This window comes from Uloborus diversus, chromosome 1 (genome assembly GCF_026930045.1).
Source record: "Uloborus diversus isolate 005 chromosome 1, Udiv.v.3.1, whole genome shotgun sequence".
Classification (NCBI taxonomy): Eukaryota; Metazoa; Arthropoda; class Arachnida; order Araneae; family Uloboridae; genus Uloborus; species Uloborus diversus.
Genome location: NC_072731.1, coordinates 27,976,234 through 27,996,554, shown reverse-complemented (window position 1 = coordinate 27,996,554; position 20,321 = coordinate 27,976,234). Strand labels below are relative to the sequence as shown.

General features: G+C 33.1%; 1 protein-coding gene across 2 annotated transcripts in view; it reads right to left on the bottom strand.

Annotated features, from left to right (window-relative positions):
- Positions 1–269: 269 nt before the first annotated feature.
- The window catches only part of LOC129234504 (suppressor of tumorigenicity 7 protein homolog), a 71,165-nt gene continuing 51,113 nt past the window's right edge, over positions 270–20,321 (bottom strand). For both annotated transcript variants that reach the window (XM_054868504.1, XM_054868505.1), the window contains exons 13-15: positions 17,238–17,330; positions 4,973–5,112; positions 270–437 (exon numbers count right to left, since the gene is read on the bottom strand). In XM_054868504.1, coding sequence (XP_054724479.1) covers positions 342–437; positions 4,973–5,112; positions 17,238–17,330 — 329 coding nt within the window. In that variant the 3' untranslated portion in view covers positions 270–341. The remainder of the gene's footprint in view (positions 438–4,972; positions 5,113–17,237; positions 17,331–20,321) is intronic.

Below are 20,321 nucleotides of genomic sequence, written 5' to 3'. Positions count from 1 at the left end.
TTGTTGGTAAAATACCCAGTTTTTGGGTACTTATCCAGGGTTTGGGTAAATACACAAATATATATACTTACCCACTAGGTATCTGCCCGATTTACATCCCTAACCCTAAGCACGTGTTTAATCAGAGGTTGACCTGTAAGATGTACATCACTCCACTCATAAAGTGAAGATTGAAGATCGAAAAAGAAATCGATGGGGTCAGACATGCAACTTTGTGATTAAAATGAATACACATTAGTCAAAATAAATTGAGCTCATTTCATGTCAAGATTCATAATTTAATGGATGATTTTTTTTCAAACAAAATGATTGATGAGATTGAATTTACATTGAAAGAAGTTTCATATGCGAGATAGCTGATGTAAAAGACTTGATGGCAACATGGCTTCTACTTTTTCCAGTAGATAACCCAGTGGTAAAGACAACCAGCTAATAGCCTAGAGAGAAATTGAGATACCTAATCAAGAATTTCATTAAAACTTGGAAATAGACAAATACTTCAGATACATAAACATAAAAAATAAACATACAAACTTCATTTTGAATAATAATCATTTTTAATGTGAAGTTCAGAATCTATTTATTTAGTTATCAGCAGCAGGCACTAATAAGTTGCTTTTAAACTGTTAATTAACAAAGTTGTAACTTGTATTTAATTTACTAACTTAAAAACTAACAATAACTGTACCTGAAAGAGGAAAAAGTAGAACTAACAAACATGCAAAGACTATATTTTTCATGAACCATACCACTGAAAAACTGCTTAATTAGGAAAGTTTCAATGTGCAAAGAACTTTTGCTGTTTTGATGCAACTGAATTCTGAAATGCGTAAAAAATCAGGCCTAGTGCATAAAAGTAATAACAAAATGTGTAGATATGTCCCCTAACGCGTAAAATCTGTCGCTGTCAGGTATGCCATAGCCAAAAATTGTCAAATACTTTGGTAATGATAGAGAAAATAGGTGAGGTGAAACCATTACTGAAAATTCTTTAACCAATTAATTACTTTTACTTTCAACAATATATAATCTCGATCTAACTCGACCTATGGTCGAGAAACTTAGTTTCTACCTCCAAAGGAAAAAGGTTACAACCTGTTAAAATTAAAATTAGAAAATCGCATCTCCATTAAAATTATTGATGTTTTATTTGGCATTGCCATAGTGACATCTTTTTGATTCGCATGTTTCTTCTTTCTTATTCACAAACCTTAAGGGTTTCGATTTTAACAAAAAATCTTAGGCTCAATTCAATTCAGGCATCGAGCAAAAGAGCAAAATATATTACTAGAGACCACGAATATGAAAGTGACTTTTCAAACGTACAAAAGTGCAGTTTCGCAATGATCAGGAGCCCCTTAGCCCTTAAGGCTTTGAAAGCTGATACAAGTTATTTTGAAATCCAGGGAAGAGATGCTTTTTGATCGAAACTCTGTTTCTTTCTAAAGGACGATTTAAATGTTTGCGAATCAAATGAGATTGAGCAGCAGTCTTCGGCATGGGCGGATTTATGGGGGGGAGGGCAGAGGGGGGCAATGCCCCCCCAGTTTTGGGAGGACTTGATGTAGTAACAACACATTTTCCAAAAAAAATTTCACATTATTTTTTTTCTTTTTTGACTAGTTCAGATGGGCATGGATGAATTTATAAGAGGGGGCCATAGGGGCAATGCCCCTCAGTTTTGGGAGGACTTTAAATAGTAACAACACATCTTCCAAAATCTTAAAAACGAAAAATCATTATTATTTTTTCTTTGTTTGAATAGTTCAATGAAAATGAAGTGGATAGTGAATGTCCTTTTCTGATGGGAGAAAAGAAAAAAAAGAACATTAAATACAAATAGTACAGCTGTCACTAGGGTGCTGAAAATGCCTAAATTCACTATTTTGGACTGAAAACCATTTGGGCGAGTATACAAATGAAAATATAGTGAAAAAGAGCTATGCATTCAGCTGCAACACTTATAATAATTAACGATTATTTTTAAATTAGAACCTAAAACAAAGGGAACCCCCCCCCCCTCCCCCATTTGCACTAACAGAACAATCTGCTTGTTATGATTTGTTTTCTTTCTTTTCAGAATGTTTATTTTCAATTTGCGTGATTTCAAAAACTAGATATTTTGTGTTGTTACAGATGAAAGATTTTGAAGAACCTTCTGGATTCACACGTTCAGATTGGTAAAATTGTAAAAATCCTTTAACCGTAAAAACTGACGAACTTTCGTAAAAATTACAAAAATCTGCAGGTAATAGGGCCGGATTTGCCTATAAGATAAACAAGCTATAGCTTCGGGCCACTGCTTTGAAGTGGGTCCGTAACTCGTAAAAAATTGCATGATTTGTTCCTTGAAAAATGGAAAGTGCTTGAGAAAACCAATTTCATCTTCAAGTGCTTGAAAACCTTGAATGTTTGGAAAAGCGTGGCAACAAACCTTAAATTTTAAAATTTCTAACAAATGGTAGGGGGAGGAATGCCAAAATATGTCAAATTCAGCTCCTTGCTACATCCTGCATCAAAAAAGTAAAAATCATGGTTCTTATGTTTGTAACATATTGCTTGAAATAAATTTTTGTGACTCACATGTTTCATATCTTGCTATTTATTTAATCCGAATGCAGTATTTTGGAAATTCTTTTGTATTGATTGCTTTTATCTTGCTTCTACTGCATATTGTTAATCTGTTTAGCCCAGAAAAAAAAATGATACACTACCTCCATTCCTTTTCGTTTTCTGCACTGCTTATAATTTAAAAGAAGGTTACTGTAATGAGAATTCTATAGTTTATTTTTTCTTTTAAACTTAAAATAGCTGTTTTTTTTTTTTTTACAAAGTTTGAATAATACTGTGCAACTGTATAATCTAGTGCTTAATTTCAGAGATTGGAAAGTGCAAATGAAGTGCCTTAAATTATTAAATGTTCTAAAATCCTTGAAAAAAATTGGCACAGTATAACCTACTAGGGCTCTTGGGCTAAAACATCCAATCTAACCAACCAAACCTTGAAAATAATTAGACAAGTCTTTGAAACTCCTAAGCAAAGTGTGCTTCGATTTTATTTCTTATCAAGTGTATAAGTTATGAATTGTTCTAATAAGTAGTATGTTACTCTCATGTTACATATTTTCTAATCCTGTACAGCATTTTTTTAAAGTATTGACTTACATCACAAAGCACATTTAAATCATAAAACTTAAAAAAAAAAAATGTCTATTTTTTCCCCGAGATTTTTGTTTTTCCAATTAACCCTTATTAGGCTTCAAAATGCACAATTTTACATCCATTTTACAAAATTTCCTCCGGGGGAGAAACCCCCGGACCCCCTAAATTTGGGGATATTCTTTATCCCACTTAAAAGGGAGCCCTGCGTCACTCTCTTGATACCAGTCACCTCTCTTAAGGTCAATTCAAAAAGGATAGCAAGAAAACACACATTAATGAAAACAACACACCAAAGAAAAAAAGAGTAAAAGCATGGCCTTATGCGTCGCAGGAAAACAGACCAAAAACATGGGGGGAGGGGCAATTTAAAATGTTGCTCAAAAAAAAAAAAAAAAAAAAAAAAATCCTGCCTTCCCAGGAACTCGGTCCTAAATCCGCCTATGGTCTTCGGAGGTTGGTGAGCGTTAGCTAGCAGGGGCAGAGCCCCCTAGTAATGTAGAAAAAAAAGTTGCAATACAGGTAAAAATAATGACAAATAAATTCAGAAAAGGATTTATGTCAGGCACACAGTAGCTGTTTCTGATGCAGCATTTTCTTTTGAACATACGTCTCACTTATCAAACTTTTGAGTCAACCTCTCAAACTTTATTTTCTTTTTTGTTGATTCTTTTTTACTTCTCTTCCATTGTTTATAAAGTAGAACAGCTTCAGAAACAAAAATTCTTTCCATAACACATAATTTTCAGTGAAAATAAGAAGTTCTATTAAGAAATAATTGGAATGATTTTGAAATAACACTGAAATTAGACAAACTTCCAAGGCAGTTTTACAATTTGTTACACACAAACTCTATACATTCATGAGCAACTGCGTGTGTGTGCACGTTTATATCTACACATAAATGCATATACAAATTTGCTTTCAGGCGTGCCAACTTTCGAAAACTGAAAACCTTGAGGCTCATAAAAGGGTTTTTGGAGGAGGAAGGGTATTGGAAACATAAACATATTTTAAAACAATTTACAAAAAGGTACAAACACACAAACAAAAAGGTTCAACTTTTTTTTAAAATCAGGTTACCATAGTAAAAATAATAATGGAGTATTAATTATTTTTGTATCTGACAAAATTAACTAATGAAACAAACTCGTGATTTTAACCAGTTTACAAAAATGCACAAATAAAATTATTACTTTCTTTCAAACCAAGTTAACATAATCAATATAATTAAAATCAGGTTCAAGCATTTCCATATCTATCAACATTAATTTAAAAAACTAATTAACAAAACAAATTAGTGTATTTCAGTACAAATATAATTTATTTTAAACTGAGAATATATTGCCATAACCAATATGGTAAATAATGATAAAATGAAGTTGAATCATTCACATATTTAAGAACATTTATTTGTGAATCACATGGATTTGAACACATTTACAAAACTTCACAAATACTATATGTCTACCAAAACAGATTCAGATAATACACAGAAATTAAAGTTAATCACTTACATATCTATTTGCTTTGAAGAATATTACTTGATTAAGCAATGTTTGAAAATCCTTCTAGTTTTTTTAATTAAAAAAAATGCTCCGAAACGATTGATTTGACTGTCATTATATTATTCAAAGTTTTTTCAGGAAAGAAGACCTACTTAAACTGGGCATGAGCATTAGTCACTAAAGATCCTTTTAAATTCCACGCTGCTAGTGAGGCAGTTTCACTTTGTGCTAGTTAAAATTAAAGTAGTCAAGGCACCTAGAGAGACATGTTGACGCAAAAGTTAAGTATATGGAGAAGGACTCACATTTTTGGCAAAAGTTCCCATGGGTTCAGGATACTGATGAGTGAGCAGCGCTAGCAAAGCAGTGAAGGAACACAGCCCGGCAGTAAACAAGATAAAAAACGGGAGCTCCTTTTTGGGATAAACAGACACTTCATGAAAGGCTAAATTGAAAATAAATATGCACATTTAAAATCATCAAATGCAGCAATGACAGTACATTTGAAGAAACTAACATAATCAGCATTTTTAACTTGGACAATTCAAACAAATTGAACTAAAATAAACTTCACAACACAGCTAGTTCAATAGGCGCTAAAGGCAACACTTTGATACTGGTAATAGATATAATATTAGCAACAGAAAATTTGAACAAGAAGGATTGAAAATTATTTTTGAACCAAAACAGCCAAGGGCCTCTTCAGGGGTACTCCCCAAAACTCCCCATTAGTTTTGGGATTTTAGTTGAAAAATAATTTTTAATCCTCTTTGTTCAAATTTTCTATTGCTAATAATAACAGTACATTTATATAGGGTGTATCTGTACCAGGGTTCGAAAATATCCAATATTTTGATATATATTGGATATTTTGATATACATCCGATGTTTTCAATAAGCACAAACTAAAGTCTTCGAAACAGTAAATGAAACCTCAAATCATACTTTATTTTCTTGTATCATTATTACAATATGTAGACTTAAAATTAAGGTTTCTTTAATTACCATATATATAACAATTCATTTTACATTTTTATCAATTTTAATGTAATTAATTTAGCATTAGCTGTTTTGCTTGTTTTTCTTCTGTTAAGCTACTTGTACACAGTTGTATAATTTAGAAATAAAAAATATGCATTAGTTGGTGCATAGTCATAAGACATTTTCTTTTTTCCTGACCAATGTCAGGAAAATTTAATATTTAATTAGGCACTTTTAATACAAGTTATCGTCAGACTTAGATAAAAAGAAAAGATTTCTGCGAACACAAATCTTAACTGGAAAATTTTTTGCAAATAATTATTTTGCCTAACTCACCCTTGAATAAAGAATTAAATTTATATTCAAATATGAAAGAGGCCAACTGAAGAAAACTGCCAAAACCATTATTTTTTTCAGAACATGAGCTTTAAAAGGCTTTTGGAGAAAGGCTTCAACAGAAATAAATTGGGATCTTTTTGAAAATTCCCTTAAAAAATTAAAATATATATATATATATATATATATATATATATATATATACAGTAGGCTCTATGTTTAACGACTTTCTCTATTTAACGACGACTTTTCACGGTCCCAGATGGTCCACTCTAGTGTTAAAAGCATTCTATTTAAGGACGTTTTCTACTTAAGGACAATTTTTTGTAGTCCCTTGAAAATTGTTAAACAGAGAGCCAACTGTGTATATATATATATATATATATATATATATATATATATATATATATATATATATATATATATATATATTAGTGATGTTCCGGATATCCGTATCCGTAGATATCCAATGGAAAATAAAGATCTGTATCCGCATCCATTACTTTTTTGGCGGATCTTAAATGGATCATTTCTATTCTAAAATTTTTTAAATATTTGAATAAAAGACTTAAATTCCGTTTAAATTAGGTTTTATTCCCTATTTAAATTATAAGGTATCATTTTTGAAGCCTTCCCCCCCCCCTCCTTGTTGCAAAAAGGAAGGGGAAATAAGTTTTAAAAGTGTGTATCAGTGTGTCTTTTTGTGGCATCGTAGCTCCTAAACAGACGAACCGATTTTATAGTTCATTTTTCGTTCAAAAGATGACTTGATCGAAAGTATTCTTATCTTGGCCTTGTTTTTGTAGAACTTTAATTACCGGAGATATTAATTAAAAACCGATTTAACGTTTTTCACAATTATGGTAGTAAAAATTTACTTGTCTGTTAAAAATGTTGGCCCTAATTGAGAGAACGAAGATTTTGCGTTTGATATTTATTTGAAACTTCCAATTTATATATAGTAGGCACTAGAATCTTGTTAAGTAAATTTTAAATGCAATTCTAAACCTTTATACGCATGATTAGTAGTGATTTCATAGTCGGAAGATAAGGAGAAAAAGCTCAATGATTTAAAATTTTTGCCTGCTGTCAGGTCATATGTTAACAAATGTGTGTTCTGACCCGCGAAATTCATCTTAATATGAGGTCGGCTCTCGGGGACATGTTTTGTTTAATTTTTAATTTAATATTAGTTTTTGTTATTGATTTGGGGCTTCTGTTATTCTTTATTTTTGTTTTTCTCGGGATCCTTCACTAAAATGTGAGACTAAATTCTCTATTTACTGTTTGCAAAGGTGTTCCTGGTTCTGTATTTCATCGGTCGAAGAAGTTCGGTGGAGTGGGTCAGCGTTCATTTATGCTGAAATAAAATGGGAAAAATTATTTTTAGCCTGTCCAATAGCAGCTTTACACTCCTGCTCCTGTATCCTACATTTATCGAGTAAGCTAGAAATAATTTTTCACATTCCATCTAAGCATTAATGCAGCGCCAACCCATTCCTTCCAACTCTCCCTCAATTTTAACGGAGATTTCTTTATAGTAACTCATAGTCTTGATTATATTTTTGCCGCAGTTGACATTTTTTGAAGAAACTGCCATTATTCTGACGGTTATACCTGCCGTGACAAATTTTACACTTGGATAGTTGACTAGGGTAAAAAAAATTTTTGAGATCCGTATCCATATCCGCGGATCTACTTTTCTAACGATCCAGCACATCACATATTAAGAGCTGGCTAAATAACTTTTTTTTTTCAATATGTATATATATATATATATAATATTCATGTTAGCAATTTGAAAAAAAATTCCTGCAGAGCCAAAAATTTTCTGCAAACCCAGTTCGTGAGTTCGTCTATATTATGCAAGACTGTACACCATTAACAATTTAAAGGAAAAAATAAAAAGGAATTAAAATACAAGGGAATATTATATTACTTAGTTACATTAATGATGCATTAATACATCATAAAAATATAGTACATAACTCTGGTTATTTTTAATAATAAATCAACAAAATTACCATGAGTAATTTTTAGTTTTATATTGATAATATCTTGGTTGAAAAGATAAATATCGAAAATATCAAAATATCATGATATTTTCAAAATAAATATCGGATATATATCGTGATATATATCATTATATATACTGACTGATATATATATATCGGCGAACCCTGATCTGTACAGCGCTTACAGGCTTTCAGGGCAGATAGAGTACATCTATACAATGGGAAATCACATAGCAATGCATGGTCGGAAACACTTTTCTGACGAGATATTGACGACACAAAGCACAAGAAAGACGGGACACGAATAAGAGGAGAAAACATGTTTATTATTTTTAATACAGCAAAAATGCTGGTAAGTTTTAGTCTGGTGTACACAATAGATGTCTCTACGTAAACTGAAGCATCAAAGGACTGTGCATGTGAACACGCGGTTTTTGTTGCCTCGTTAGCTATGAAGCTTTATTTCACCTGCCGGCAAAGTGGTAGTAAGATGCATCACGGCCCTTGGTCGTAATCTCAAACACCTACTTTGATAATCCTTGGTGCCTTAAAGCTTTTTTTTCTTAGTTTTTTGTTGTACTTAAGGATAATAAATATGTTTTTTTCTCTTCTTCATGTCTTGTCTTTTGGTGATTTGTGTCGTCACTACCAGGAAAGCCTTTTCGACCATGCTATGCTATGTGGTTTCCCATCGTCTAGGTGTACTCTATCTGACCTGAAAGCCTGTAAACCCTGTACTGATACACCCTGTATACATAGACACGATAGACTCTGAAAAACCCGGACTAAAGTAGAGGATGGCAGAATCATAAATGATGTCAATTTTGTTGAAACATGAGTGCCAAAGGTATAGAATACATGTCATTTTTGCACTGCAATTCCTCATTGGATGGGTTTCGACGATTTTTTAATGAAAAAACCCCCAATTATTAGACCGTATTTTTGTGATTTGAACATCTGAGAGTTTATTGTATGTACATTCAGATCCCAATATAGCGAAAAACAATGGCAAAAACCCCTATTTACCGAATAATAAACCCCAAATTAACAAATTATTTCAACAGATGAAATTTTTTTTTTTTTTTAAATTTGAGTTAGGAAGTATTGTATTGTTTTCCAAATAATATATCCATATTGTACGAAGCAGAAAAAGTCTTTTCTTAGAATCTGCAATTTTTGACGCGCAAGGGGGTAACCAATGAATAGCAATTCTGATGCAGAAAGCGATAATAAAACTCTCATTAAAACTGTTACTCTTTTAAATGCTTTACATGGCCATGCAACTAAAAACATATCTCATGCTTCATGCCGCAGACTGTCAATGAAAAATGACACAGTATTTTCTTCTCCCCATCAAGTCGAAAGAGACCTATCTCGAGTCAAGTATCAAGGAAATTATCAAAAAATCTATAACATAGTACTTTAAAATTTCAATTAACTATCATGTAATAAGTCACAGATCAGTGTTCATACAAAATTTTAGAAATAAAATGAAGAAGTTTAGGAGGAGTTTTGAAGGAGTAAAATGAGATTTTGAAGGAGTGCTAATGGGCTGTCATTGAATGATGTTGCACTTTTTTTCAACATATTTGGCCCTTTGCCACAAAGTGTCACACTTCACCAACTCCTCCTCTTGTCACATGTCATATTTTTTATAAACATTGTTAGAATAACTGTGTGATGTCACTTTTTGTCACCTTCTCTCTTCCCCTTGTCATGATTTCGTGAACCTGCCTTCCCCTCAAGGCATGACATCACTTGTGGATGATCCTTTTCACAATATTATAACTGTGATTTACTAAGCAATTGAATTTTTAATACAATCACTAAATATAGTACATGGTACTTACGTATTTTTAAATATTTAAATAACACTAGTTAACACTAAAAATGCATCCAGCTCAAAAATAGCAATTTCCGAAGTATTTTGCCTCATTAAACACAAAAATCACCATAAAAAGTTGAGATTAGCTCTAGTTTTCAAGCTACCCAAGCACCCTCACTAATGCTCTTTTTCCCCCCAACAGACCCAACCCCCCCCATGTCCTAAACTTCAACCCCAGGTTGGGACAGAAAATCTCACTACATAAAACCAAAATGGACTTCAAGAAGTTTAAATCTTGGGAAGAGAAATGCCCAAAATCAGCCTTTAGTGGATCCCCCCATTTCTGCTTCCACTCATGCTCATTTTGCTGGGGCTGGGAATAATGAAGAACTTCGTGAAAGCTGTGAACAAAGACAATTTTCCAATACCTAATAGGGCTCGACCGATGGCATTTTTTGGCCGATGGGCCGATTGTTCAAAGATGGCTGATGGCCGATTGTTTTCCTCCAAATGGCCGATTGCCGATGGCCGATGCTGTTGGCCGATGGCAAAAAAAAAAAAAAAAAAAAAAAAAAATCAAACAGAAATAAATTAATAAGATTGTCAGGGATTTAAAGGATCATTGATTCATTTCACTTTACTTCCTTTCTACAAATAAGGAATTGTAATCACAAAAAAAAAAAAAAATCAGATTTCGACTTAAATTTCTATTTTACGATTACCCAATTTATACTTCAAGTTTTTTCGCCACATCTGTACATGCATATGTACCTAAGAATATATAGATGACCGAAATATCCATTTTGAACCCTCCTCAGCTAATTATCGCAAATTCTCTTGTGATGCGCATAAAATTGCGTCACTCAAAAACGTTATGAAATAGTAAATTGAAAACTCATACGTATGATCTAAAAGTTCGAAGACAAGTTTTATAAATCCTTACCCTGAATAGTTCACATTACCGAAGCACATCTATCTACAAAATAGTCAGTTTGAACGACTATGCACTTCTGCTAACGTTCATGTAGGTTTTTTAAGCACTCCTGGAAGACATTTTTCGCAACCTCCTGTAAGGCCTCTTGCGCTGCTGCTTTAACTTCATCGTGGGAAAGAAGACGATTTTCATGGTGAGAATGCACGGTTTGATTGGTCAAACAAATAAAATAACGTTTCGTCGGAGTTAGCTCCATGTGACTTTTACCAGCAAAAAAACATTTGCATGGACGCCGCTTTCTTCCGCCAGGAGAAGATAAAGCTGCATCATAGAAGGTAGCAAAAAATGGCTTCCAGGCGTGTTCCCAAAAGTTATATGAACACTGGCAGAAGTACATAGTCTTTCAAGGTGATCTTTTGAAGGTGGATGTGCATCGGTAATGTAAACTATTCTGGGTAAGGTTTTATACAGCTTGTCCCCGAACTTTCGGATCGTACTACGTACAATCTGTATAGAGTGTAGTTATGCTTCTCCTTTTTTTTGACTGGTGTATGATGAAGGAGAAGGAACAACAGCCGAAAAAAAAGAAAGAAAAAAAAAGGATGAAAAACAAAGAGACTGTTTAATAACCAATTGATTTGTTTTTTTTTTAAAATTGAACATTCAACTAAGATTTCAGTAATATTGTAATAATGTATGGATTTAGGTACATTAAACATAGTTAAAAAGCGTTAAATTATGTTGTTTAATCATTAAAAAAAATAATAAAACTTTGAAACCGTCAACAAATTACGCAATTAAAGTGGGAAAATTGCAAGTAGACATTTTTTAGTCATCAAATTAAACAAAAAAAAAAAAAAAATGTTTCAGATAAATTACACTATTAAATCAAAATAGGAATATTTTTATACTTATTTAAAATTTATGAATAGAAAAGTTTGCATTTTTCATGAAAGCTATAACTCTGGCATAAATTTTGCTGAAAAAAGAAATAGCCATGAAAAGAGCGAGGTTCTTTAAACGCCGCTACAATAAACAAACTCAATATTTACACCAAGTTAATAATTGAATACATATACTACTTGGTCTGATGTTTGCACACGTAATATTGAACAATTTGATTGTTTAATCTTTTATGAAACTTTTCAAACAAGTTCAAATTAAATGTTTCAATTTAACAATTTTCTGAAATTTAAAAAATTGCATAATAGAAAATCCTTGAAACTTTTCTATAAAAAACGAAAATATCTTATTCATTGATTTTATATAAATACATAAAAATAGCTACTTACAACAGAAAAAAAATCGATCGCTATTATTGATGCAAAAAAGATGGCGCATTAAGAAATATAGGTGAAACAAGTATGAGAAATACGCAAAATGACATTTCTTGACTAAATTAAATAATCGCTAAATATTTAAGAAATGCTTGAAACGACGAGGGAGGGTTAGGGGGAGTCACCCTCTGATTTTGGAGTAGCTCACACTTCGGCCTCATTTTTACTTCCTTTTACAAAAAAAGGAAGTATGTATTTGCGAAAGAAATTTCACTCAAAAATCAGCCTTAATTTCCATTTTGCTCACCCCTATATGAATGTTGACTGTTTTTGTTTTTGTTTTTTTTTTTTTTGAACCCGACCACCCGCGGATAAGTGCCTGAGAACGTATAGACCCCGAAATATCCATTTTGACAATCCCCGAGTTAATTACAACGAATTTTCTTGTGACGTCCGTATGTATGTATATCGTATAACTCAAGAACGGTATGTCCTAGAAAGTTGACATGTGGTACGTAGACTCCTGGTGGGGTCTAGTTGTGCACCTCCTCTTTTGGTTGCAATCAGGTGTTTTTAGAGGGGACTTTTGCCCCTTTTTTGTGGGAGGGGAATCATTGTTAATTTTGATGCAAACTCAAGTGGTGTTATAATTTGGCGGACACTTGAAGATAATTTGCCAGTTTTTTGGTCGCCAAGTTTTGTTACCAACTTGGCGACAAATTTGGCGATTTAGAAAATATATATATATTTTTTAATCTGGTTTCAATTTGGCCACTGTTGGTGATATTTAAAGAGTTTTAACTATTGAATCACATTAAAATTGCCAATAATGGGGAAATAACATTAAGTTGGGGTAAAAAGAATTCATATGATGCACACTTTAGCTAGTTTTAGTACAGAACCGCAACCACCAACGCCTCGGAAGAGTTTCTGAATCTACTTCAGCACTTCCGAAGAAAAAATTCAAGTCCCTTTGATTTCCGAATTATGTCACTATTCAAAACGTCTTTATTCAATTTCTTACATTAATGCTCTAATGTCTTCCTAAACAATAGATAAAGTTTGAAAAAAATCTCTAGTTTTATGAATGGTATTAGTTTTAAACAACTCAGAAGTACAACTAGAGTTTAATTTCAGAAATTGAGGGAATGGGAGGAGGGGCACGCAAGTGTTCTCGGAAATTAAAAAAATAGTCATAAAAAATGGAGTTCAAAATAATCATAAACATTGAGCAGAAAAACCCTTTCAAAACTTGCACTCGAGTTTGTTTTGACGTGCAGTGGCGGATTTAAAATATAGCAAATGTTGCAATTGCGCGAGAGGCCTCATAACCACAGGGACACCGTAGGAGTTACAAAAATGCTTCTGATAAATGTTTTACAACTTCTATGATAGAGAAATAGGGCCCCAAAATGTATTTCGACGGGCCTCAAACTTGTAACTCCGCCGAAGAGATACAGAAAAGATTGCATTACTGGTGATTCATATTACAAATATCGAAAAATTAAAAATTATCTTCGGTTCAACGGGAATCTAATAAAATGACACAAAAATCGGTTTCGCCATCTCATATTTGTTTCCATAGTCTCTAAATCGGCAATATATCACCAAATGATCGTCAGTCTGAGACGCTATATTAGTTTTGCATTGAAATAAGTAATTAATAGCCACAAAAAATGAGTAAACAGGCTTTTCAGAACATCCGATCGAAAACAAAAAGGGAAGTGCACAACTGGAACGTACGCACACCCCACATGCGAAAATTTATCCTTCTACAGCTTACCATTTTTGAGTTATAACTTATGAGAGATACATACGTACATCCAGCTGCAAGAAACAAAGCAATAATTAACTTGTTTGGTACCTAAGAATGCAGTATTAAAAACTCTTTCAGGGGTGACTGATAGGGGTGTCATACTGAAATTTAAGTAAACAATTTTGTATGAAAACAGTAACTCCCTTTACTTTGTATTAAAAAGTAAAACAACAAAGGTCCTTTTTTTTTTTGAAAAACATCGGCCAATTCCATCGGCGTTTCGATGTTTTTTAAGGCCGATGGGCCGATGTTTCCTGCAAGTTAGCATCGGCCGCCGATGCAGATGCCGATGGCTAAATTGCTGAACCATCGGTGCCGATGCATCGGCCAGGCCGATGCATCGGTCGAGTCCTAATACCTAAGAGGAAATTTTCTAAGATATATTGAAGCGAAGGTTAAGGAGAGAATTTTTAACAACCCTTCAAATATGCAGGGTTATGAAAGTAACAATTTTCGGAAAAAAGAAATTGCGAGGGGAGAAAAAAAAACACCTGAGAAGTCTTTAAAGGTGCATTACAAGTATTTCTAAGCAGTAGAGAAGACGAGAGCTGAAAACAGTTGGTCAAATAATCCCTAGTAAAGTTCTGCGACTATTGATGAATGATGTGTCTCTGAAACTATTTTCTTTTTTCACTACTTCCAGGATATTTTGTTAAAAAACTGAAGCTAAGAGCAGTGAGCATGAGGAAAAGTTCCACCAAGATATCTTTACAATGGAGCGCAGATATCAGGGGCATTGGGCTGAGTTAATGCTAACGAAATGCTGAACTGTTACAGGAAATGGTCCTTCTTTGACATACAAAAAGCAATCGAAAATGGAGCGTTTACAGCAATAAGCCAAAAGTAACTACTGCTTTCTGAAAAATAAGCATTGTTTAATAAAACAGGACCTATTTAATGACATTTATTGCACGGGGTTTTTTTTTGTTTTCCTTTTCAACATTACCTTTAAATCAATGCATGGTTGGCGTGCATATTTCTCCAGTGGGCTTTTATCTATCTTGAAACACACAAACACAAGTGTGACGACCAGCAACAGACTCTTGGCCCAGGTAGGCAGGTCCTAGTCAATTCCTTAGTCCCCAATGAAGATGAATGGCCCTCTTAAAGCTATCCACCCCCTTGATCATTACCACCTCTTCCGGTAAGCTGTTCCAAATGCCCACAACCCTACTAAAGTGGTAGTTTTTCCCTATTTCCAGGTTAGCCTGAGATTTGAATAGATTAAAACAATGACTCCTCGTCCTGCTTTCTGTGCAAAAATTTAATCTATTAACATCACTCATTTCGATAAATTTAAACAACTGAATCATGTCCCCTCTGATCGTTCCTTTGCTCTAGGCTATAAATATTAAGCCTATTAAGTCTGGTATTGTAATCTAAATCTGAAAGTCCATTTATGAGTCTAGTTTCCATTCTTTGAACCCTTTCCAATACAGAAATATCTTTCCTCAGATAAGGCGACCAAAACTGCACAGACAACTCCAAATGGGTTCTTAATAAACTCCTATATAAAGGCAGAACCAAGAGCCAATAAAAAAAATCCACTAACATGTTTTTCTCAGCCCAAAATTAGTAGGAATTGACTATCTTTAACCAGAATGCAGACAAAAAGAAGGAGTATCGAAGGAGCGTACGAACCCTGTAATTATAGAAATTTTTTGCTCAGTTGCTTTTTTGGGGTTTTAGATAAAGGTTTTTTTACGAATTACCCAATATTACGAATAATTAAGATTTAACATAAAAAATTTCAGTTCCGGGGAATTTGTTAAATCAGGGTCCAACTGTATATGTAAGTATGATAGGGGTTTAGTGCCAGAAAGATTTTCTAAAACAAAACAAAGAAATTTCTAAAAATATTGCATTTGTTTTGGAATGCAAGAAACCACTTTAATGGGGATAGGCATGGTGTACATAGCACATACGCAACCCCCATGGCTTGGGGGGAGGGGATGAAAGAGGTATGAGGGTGCATGCTTTGAAATATAACAATATGGAAAAATTTATATAAAAAAAATTCTTAAGGGGGTGCGCAATCATAAATCTTGCGGGGGGAGGCACAAAGTCTATGCACACTACTGGAGATAGAGTTATGAGATTCTGAGCATCATTAATAAGCCAATCAGTGATTGCTGCTTAGCATCCAGAAGCTCAAAACTTTTCTGCACAGAAAAAGCAGTTCCTTATACATCTGAAACACAGGTATGCTATGACTTTGCAAATAAGGGCTTCTAATGATGTTAATTTTCACATTTAAAGAACATATTTTTTTACTACCCATTAAATGTCCAATTAACTAAAGTATTGAACAAAATTTTAAATACAGAACACTTTCAACGCTTGCCTATGCCCTGGTTAGAATTTATCTCAATAGTTTTGAATGCATTTAAATACTTTGTATAACTTACCAGGAATATACTAAGTTATATGGATTTTTTTTTCCACATACTATTCTTTACACTGCTAAGTTGGTTACTATACAATAGATACTACACATTTAATCTTTCTCATTCACAACTTTCACTCCCCCCCCCCCTCCAGTATGATACAGTAATGTTTCAGAAAAAAAAAAAAAAAAAAATCCAAAAGGAAAAATTACAGTTTTTTGGTGCAGGCATATTATTTTTGTGAGGCGGGAAGAGGGTGGGGGTTGGGGGGGGGGGAGTATTCTAAAGACATGTAATATGATACAATTATTTAATTAATGAAATAAATAAATAGCAAGGATTATAAAAAAAATCAAAGAGTTCAAAATTGAAGCATTTTTTACAACATGTAGGGTAAGGTCACCAGTAACAGACAAGAGTCCAGTAACAGACTCATAAGTTTGGATTTAAATGATAAGCCTTTTAGTAGGGTAAAACTGACTTTTGTGTCCCATTAATATTGCGCAACCAGAGTGTTGGAGTGAATTTTATGAGCCAGTTGGTATTTACAAGGACGGTTGTGAGCAGTGATAACGTCATCAGCTGGTGTTTCATGTTCATTTGAATTTAATAAGTCTTTAGTTCTGAAAATAAAGAACTTTTGCACATTTTGAGACAAAGGGAATTTTATCTATTGCTCATCTTTTTAACCTGTCTTACTGGGGGTCAGACCTTTTTTCGAAATTGAGCAAATAAAATGGAAATAACTCAGAGGATCCAGAAGCAGTCAAACATTAGATGAGATGTTGTTGCATGAGAGAAAACTACTTTAAAAAGTCTAAACACATTAAAAGGCTTAGAAAAGTGAGTTAACCTGAGAGCGATGTCTTAAGCATGTCTGTGACTGGTATCGTTACCCTATATTGTACACATTGTACACGTTCTTGAAAATAAGATAGCTACAAAAAACGTAATGGAAAAAATAATAAAGCGAGACGGATAAACATTTTAAAAACTTACATGGTAGAAGTTCTCGATCTGTTGTTTCTGTGCATGTTGGGTAAGGATAAAAAAGATGACCCTTTTCTAATGGATAAGGAATCATTCGAAATGCTGAAAAAAAAATTGAATTTTTCTCACGTATACACAATGTGACTTTTACATCAACACCAACTGCCACAAAAATGATTACAAAAACACACACATGAAGCAAACATTAACCAAAGTTAAGAATTTTAGTGGTTGCATCAAAATTACATTCTAGTTCAGAGTTTACACAGTTCCAACCCCCCCCCCCTGCCCCTTGCTTGAAACCACTAACTTTATATTAATGCAAGCTCTAAGATAACTTCCCTGTACACCAAAGTATTATTTGCTACTTTTATCACTGAAATTGTAAATGTATGAACAGAACAGAATTAATGTCAGTATGTGGAAACAATTAAGTAAAACTTTTAACATATATTCATTTAATGTATGTGTGTATATGTACAGAATATACAGGGTGTTTTAGTTAACTGTTTTAGAAATCCTAAGAAGGGTAGGGTGCAATGTGGGGTCGGAAATGTTTTCTCGACCTGAGAAATTTGAGAAATGCCAAGAGTATTCCAGACGGTTCTGAGTTCCATGCGCAGGTGATGTAAGGTGTGCATTGTAGCCGAGGTTGAAAAAAACTTCTAACACTTACTTGCACCCATGTACCTTTTACTTGATTACTTGTATTATCACAAAGATTTTACACTTATGGTCTTTTCTTTATGTTGTTTTGGCATTCATCACTGTTTCAGGCAAGCGTTTCTGACCCTGGATTTCTAGACTATTTTAAACTGTTACGTTGAACCCTACCCCTTTTAGAAGTTTTGAAACAGTTAACTGAAATACCCTGTTTATAACTAAATGCAATAAACAAAAAAGAAAAAAGAAAACCTTCAGTTTAAAATCGCACAACTTGCAAAAAAGAAAAAAAAAGCAAATTTCTGTCAAAAACTGATTTAACAATTTACAAAAATCATATTTTACTCAAAATTAATGGCTGATTGATGATTGGACTAACTTCGATAATTCTTGTGTTCTGAACAAAAAAAGATACTGACTTTTCTTTTTTAACAGTAAAAGTTCATGTACATTTATATATGGATTGCATGTATCTTTTATATAGCTTCATCACTTTTTACGTTTTCTAAGAAAATATAGCTATTAAATACATTTTAATTTGCAAAGAAAAATAATTTTTTTCAGAAAACTCCCTGGAAAAAAGTTTTTTCCCGCTGTTTCAAAATTTCCGGAAATTTTCCATCTCTAGACTGAGAATACAATACTTCCTTCACTTCACAAAAGGAACTGGAAAAGAAAAAAAAAAAAAAAAAAGACAGCCAGCAGCACTATTTTTTTTCCCTTTTCCAAAAGAAGTTAAAACAAGGAGAATGGTTGAGGGAAGAGCTTGACATACAGCCTTTAGCAAAACTGTTATGAAGTGTACCATATCAAATCAAATTTTATAAAAGGAGGATACTTATTGATAAGCATTTTTTTTTTCTCCAGATATTTACATTAACTTTAGTTAAAAGTAATTTTACACCTAAAAGTTAAAAAATTATGTTTCAAAATGCAAAATTTCACTTTGAAATCAATTATAATATAATTTTAAAAAAGGAAAAGTCCTCAGAGGGGTAGATTTAGACACAAATTGAGTTAGCTTTGTGGCCCCTTCACAAAATTCTATATTGCAAAAGTGGCCACTTCACAAAATTTCATGTCTTAAAAATTAAACCTTTCACAAAATGTTATTAGTAAAAAGAGTCCTAAAAAAACTTATACTTCCATGTTATTCCTAAAGAAGCCCTTTTGGCCAAAGGGATTTCAGATTTAATTTGTGACAACTAAACATGCTCTTCATGATATGACAGGAGTTTTTTTTTTTCCATAAAAAATATATAAAATAAAATACCCAAAAGCTAGTTCCTTTTTTTCACAAAAAGATTAAAGTTCACAAAAATTGCCCCTTTTCACAAAATTTCGCAGCCAAATTTTGGTGTGTCATGTATTTACAAATAGCATATGATAACTAAAATATTTTGGAACCAAGATCTAATTTAAACTTTGAAGAATGTACCTCCAATTTATCTGAAAACTTCATTTCAATTATTGAGTTAGCAATAGAGAAACATCTCTCAGCACATTTTCAAAGAAAAGTTCGATTCCTAGTGCATTGTTGTACATTTATGTGTCACTGACATATTCGAAGTAGTTCATCAAATCTACAGGGTGTACCAAAAAGAATCATCAGATTTCAAAAAATCATAACTATAGGCCGCACTGGACAAAATGACAAATCCTTACATTTCTGGCCTCCAAGGTCACCGGACCTTACTGTATGTGATTTTTTTCTTGTGGGGATTTATCAAGGACTCTGTATATGTGCCTCCTCTACCAACAACAATGGATGATCTAAGGAAGCGCATAACAACAGCAGTGGAATCCGTAACTCAGGACATGCTCGCTGCAGTGTGGGACGAGTTTCAATACCGTTTAGACATATGCCGTATATCTAAAGGTGGACATATGGAACACCTTTGAAAATGGAAGGACATATGGAAACTTTTTCAGTTTCCCTTTCATCCAAAAAATTTGTAATTGCATATGTTTATTACTGTTCGAAATATAGACATGCCAAATCAGATGATCCTTTTTGATACACCCTGTATACTAATAATATAAAGCTGAAGAGTTTGTTTGAACGCGTTAATCTCAGGAACTACTGGTTCAAATTGAAAAATTTTGTTGAATAATCCATTTATTAAGGAAGGCTATAAGCTAGTATATAACATCACTCTATGAGCAATAGGAGTGGAGCAGCAATAAATTCAAATTAAATCAATAATAATCATGATGCATTTTTGTTGCATCAATAGCTCAAACTTTTGTTGCCCGAATAGCTTAGTCAGTAAAGTGCTCGGTCAACAATCCTTGCATCTTGGGTTCGAACCCGGCTGTGGAAGGGACGATTTTCAGCGTTTATTAACCGGCTTATTTAAAAATAAATTTATAAAAATCGAGGGTTTTCAATCGTTTTTTTTTTTTTTGAAAAAATTTTTTTTGATTGTC